The 5347-nt window shown below is 33.0% G+C and overlaps 1 protein-coding gene across 1 annotated transcript in view; it reads left to right on the forward strand.

Annotated features, from left to right (window-relative positions):
* The window catches only part of LOC307154522 (caspase b-like), a 20303-nt gene extending 16542 nt beyond the window's left edge, over nucleotides 1-3761 (forward strand). Inside the window, exons 3-8 of the mRNA XM_079864533.1 lie at nucleotides 870-1015; nucleotides 1929-2105; nucleotides 2222-2474; nucleotides 2578-2676; nucleotides 2899-3008; nucleotides 3129-3761. Coding sequence (XP_079720659.1) covers nucleotides 870-1015; nucleotides 1929-2105; nucleotides 2222-2474; nucleotides 2578-2676; nucleotides 2899-3008; nucleotides 3129-3239 — 896 coding nt within the window. The 3' untranslated portion in view covers nucleotides 3240-3761. The remainder of the gene's footprint in view (nucleotides 1-869; nucleotides 1016-1928; nucleotides 2106-2221; nucleotides 2475-2577; nucleotides 2677-2898; nucleotides 3009-3128) is intronic.
* Nucleotides 3762-5347: the final 1586 nt, after the last annotated feature.

Raw genomic sequence — 5347 nt, forward strand, 5'->3', positions numbered from 1 at the left:
TTTTCAGTGTCACATGATCCTTCAGAAATTTGATAAAACATTCATTATTATTATCAATGTTGAAAAACAGTTTTCAGAATCTTTGATGAATAGAAATGTATTCGAAATCTTTTGTAACATTATAAATGTCTTTACTGTTACTTTTGATTAATTTAATTCATCCATCTTTTTGGCAGTTAGTGCAGTTCACACGTGTCATCTCTTGTTTCTGCTATATGCTGTAAAGAGTGCTGCTTTCTGCCCATATTTGCACGCGCATCTCTGTGATGGCGTTGCACAGAAACCCATCTATGTCATAATATTGTCAGTAATATAGTGAAAAGTAACACTTTACAATAAGGTTCATTAGTTAACACTAACTATCTTATCATAAATTAAGAATGAACAATACTTCCTTGAACATTTATTAATCTTAGTTAATATTAATTTAAACATTTACTAATACGTTATTAAAATCAAAGGTTGTATTTGTTAACATTAGTTAATGCTCTGTGAACAAACAATGAACAGCTGTATTTTTATGAAGTAACATTAACAAAGAATAATAAATACTGTAACAAATGTATTACTCATGGTTAGTTCATGTTAGTTAATACACTAACTAATGTGAACTAATGAACAAGATTGTAAAGTGTTACCAATGCAGTATTAAATATGTATACAAGATGGGTTGATATTTACGTAAAGTAAAAAAAAAAAAAAGAAAAAAAAGAAAGTAAGTTATGACCTGAAAACAAGGCCCTTGAAAGTGGCTCTTCTAAGTCTTAATGTTGTAGACTTTCATTCATAAACAGCTGTAGCTGCAGACAGATGTAGAGAATGTTCTTCAGGCTGCTGATATATTGTGATGTGTGTTTTCCTGACTTCAGTTCAGCAGTCTGATCAAGTGGACGGAAGAAATGCTTCAGTGTCTGTGGAGGATCAGCCCATCCAGTCCGACTGGAGTAGACCAGACACTATTAAACAAAGCAGCCAAGAGTTTAAGAGAACAACTCTCAGAGACAAAAAAGATGATGCAAGTATCTCTGTTTCAGTACTTTTGTGAAAACAGTGCATTCAGGGATTGCAAGTCCAGCTTTTGTAGGGCCGCCGTCCTGCAGAGTTTAAGTCCATCCAGCAGCTGAAGCAGCAAGAGTTCAGGATTAACTGAGGATCTCAGGCAGGAACTCTCACAATAGCAGTGAATAAAGTCCACAGAAGAAGGTCAGATGAAGATTAATTCAAAATAAAAGTATTGAATCAAACAAACTCATCATCCACAGGTAACGTAACAGTGTGTTCTAGTACAAACTCCAAACACAAATTATAACCAACAACTAGAGAAATGAGGAACTTATATATACAGATAATTACTTAAAACAACTAGCAGGTGTGATGATTAAATGAGTTACCATAGCAACAAATGAAAGAGAGAGACATGAACAAAGAACACAGGAAATGATGAAATTCAAACTATAAGAACATGATAGTGAAATTAACAAAGACTGAATGTCTCTGAGAGGATCTGAACGCTGATGGACTGTGGCCCTCCAGATGCTGGACACATTAATCTTGTTTTAATACCAGAGATATCAAATATCAGTTAATAGCCATCGCTTATTTTGTGCTGGAACATTGAGTTTTCAACCTTATGATATATTATGAAAAATTACGTTGTTAAACATACTCTACTTATTTATTATAGCCATTGCTTTATGTAATATTATTTTTCTCTCATGATATCTACAAACAAGACGGGAAAACATTAATTTATGGCCTCTAAATCTAAATAACTTTTTATGATTTCTTTTATATTATTATGATTTTTTTATTGTTAAATAATCTATCGTATTATTCACACAATGAATTTATAATCACTCCTTATTTAGTTTCAGTTCAGGTGACTCTATTAATGTTATAATTCTGCTAATGCTGATGTTTTCTCACAGGTTTATATACCAAAGGACAAGTCTCAGAGGAAACGTTCAGCTCTGCTGATCACCAACATACGATTCAAGCACTCAAAGTACAACAGGGATGGAGCAGAGAGAGACGAGGAGAACATGGAGTGGCTGCTGGAGGCTCTGGATTACAGAGTTAAGAAATACAGAGATCTAACTGGGCAAGTGCGTATAGAGCTAGTGGACTTCTGATGTGGATATAGAAATGTGAACACATATTTTACAATGCATTATATACTATGGATTTCTGTAAAAAAAAAAATAAAAAAAATTATTGACAGGAAATATCTGCTAGAGTCGAGGACTTCGCTGCACGTCCTGAACATAAAGACTCGGACAGCACCTTTGTGGTTCTGATGTCTCACGGGAACAGAATCCAAAATAAAGATGCCATTTTAGGGGTCGACTATCATCACCAGCAAAACCCCGATGATTTCTTCTTTGTTGATAACATCTTCTCCAATCTGAACTCAGAGAAATGTCCTGCTCTGATTGATAAACCAAAGGTTATTCTGATTCAAGCCTGCAGAGGAGGTACGACATTATCATATTTCTGTTTCTCTTTTTACTCTGTATTCATATTTTTCTTGGATTTACTGTAATATTATCATCCATATCATTAACTGTTTCTGTCCAGAACACACAGGAGGTGTGGATATACAATCAGACTCCGCTGTTTCAGACTCCGCTGTGCACATAGAGAAAGACTTCTTCTGCTTTAAGTCCTGCCTCCCTGGTAAGTAAAACACTGATTTCTGATTGTAGCTCACACAACACACTGTTCATTTTGTTCGTATTCAGAAATAAAGCAACTGTTGTCCTTTTTAAAATAAAAACAATGTTACTTTAATGTTGATTCACACATGAAGCAGTCTGTTGATGTTGGCCAGTGTTTCCTTAATAATGAGCAAAGTTTGGGTTGCTTTGTCTTCAACCTACCAATGTTTTTTCTCCACAGGTATCTATGCATACAGGGATTCTGTCGAAGGAAGTTTTTTCATCTGTTACATCGTGGATGTGTTCTGTAAACAGGCTCATACTGATGACATTATGGAGTTGTTCAGGAAGGTAAATTGTTTTGATTTATTTCAGCCTAAAAGCAAAATAATCTTCAGTGGTTTGCTCAGCTAAAATACACACAGGAGTTTGCTTCTTGTCACATTCACATGTGATCTTTTTTTATTATAGGTCACCTTACGCATGGCGACAGATCCACGATTCAGGAGTCTGAAAAAACTAATGCCGTGTATTGACAGGACGTCCCCTCCCAAGAAACTCTACCTGTTCCCTGGACTCTGAGGATGTGCAGTGTAACATCAGTTTAAGGCAAGACACCACAGGCTGAAAGAATTCAAAGAGGCATTATCTAAATTAATATGCACAAATTTGAACACATTTTCAGATCAGAAATCTCAACATTGGATGAAGTCTGGTTCAAACTTATTTTGAGAAATTATTTTGAGATTTTATTGTAACTTAAATCTGGATATAGTTTAATAAAAAAGTAAAATAGAACAAAATCTCAAGACCAGTGAACGTGTTTCTTGCCTTGAATCGAGTTAAAGAGGCATTATATGCAAAAATGCATTCCAGATATACAGGCAGTATTGCATGCAATTATCACTTATATTCAGTTTAATCTCATTTAATGAAATTTGTAATGTACTTTTCTATTTTCATATTACTATATTTGCCAATTAACTGCTAAGAGTACTTGCTCTACTTCTTTCATTAGATAGCTTCTTCTTCTTCTACTACTTTTTATATAACTTTGATAAAAGTGCAAATTAATCAATAAAGCTTTCCTAATTTGTTACCATGCCTTTGTCTCTTGCCTCCAGCATCTGTGTTTGTAGAAGATTTCACATATGGGAAGCGTCCGACTCATATTAAATATATCCGACTGAATCTGATATCGCTGAATAAAAGGGAAACTAACAAAACTCTCCTGTTGCTCTAAAGCTTTTGTGTAGCGCTCTCAATAACCTCAGTGCTGACCAAATGTGTTTATAAAACAAAAATATATAAACAAAAAATATAAAAAGGTACTGTAAAATATCAAAGTACAAACTAAGAATTATAGTTTTAATCATTTCATTATAAGATAACACACATAGTGAGCCAAAAATGTCTTTACAACAAAACACACCAGTTAAGTTGCTGAATATCATCTATATATAGATATTGATATTATTTCACGGCTCTATGAAATGCTTGACTCTGATTGGTCATTCAGGATATTCTGAGGTCAGTTATTCCTCAGCAATGAATTGAAAAGTGGTTGAAGACAATGGCTGCGTTCGAAACCGCATACTCAATGAGTAGGTACTTAATTTCAATGAGTACTTACTTAACGAGCGCTAAAAGAGTAGGTACGTTATAGCCAGATCTCGTTGAGTATGAATGAGAACCGGACATCTGCCATGTTGACGTTATCATGTGACCTACGACGCGTTATCACAAGCGCAACAACTTAAAAGATTTGAACGACACGTTTAATTAATCTGTCTGTAAATATCATGATATTGATTAAACTTGCTCATTTTGTGGTCTTTTTGAAGAAACTGCTGCCCATTTATTGTGTGAGTACATTTAGGGTTGATTTAAGTTCTTATATTTAACCCTACTAATGTGACCCACCGTTTTATCCTTAACGATATTTATTTTTATTACGAAATCCCAAAATTGTCATCTCTTGAATATGTTGTTAATTTCTTTATTTTATATCCAAACATTTTCATCCATAAGCAAAAGTGGCTTACTGCTTTGTTTTCCTCTTTTTCTTGTTAAATTTAACTCGTTTCATCCCTCAGGCCTATAAATAACAGAAAATGCATTTTTTTTTAAATGTATTATATAATTAATTATTTAAGAAAATATATATTGATATTCAACCTTATAGGTTTTTTCCTGTGTATAAAATCTCATAATATGTTTGCAAACCCATGATATATATATATATATATATATATATATATATATATATATATATATATATATATATATATATATAAATACATACATACATATACATATACATACATTTACCTCACATTTACTCGACAGCTCTACCTAGAACGGTTTTCCTCAGCGTTTGTAATGTCTGCACAAAGGGAGATTCACCTTTGGAGAAAACTGTTGATTTTATACTCGAAAAATGTAAGTATCATTATTAAAAATTAATATTACCCCAGAATGAATTGCATTGCTATCCCAGCCCAAAACATACAATAATAACAACGATAAATGCTGATCAATTAATTATATTACTTTTTACTGTAAATTATATAATTCAATAAAACAAACAAAATGTCATGTATGTCATATGAAATAGCTATGCATGAATACACTCTAGATGCGTATATAGTGAACATATCTACATTTTCATTCAAACAATAAATAAAGCA

The sequence above is a fragment of the Squalius cephalus genome (genome assembly GCF_949319135.1).
Source record: "Squalius cephalus genome assembly, chromosome: 2".
Taxonomy (NCBI): domain Eukaryota; kingdom Metazoa; phylum Chordata; class Actinopteri; order Cypriniformes; family Leuciscidae; genus Squalius; species Squalius cephalus.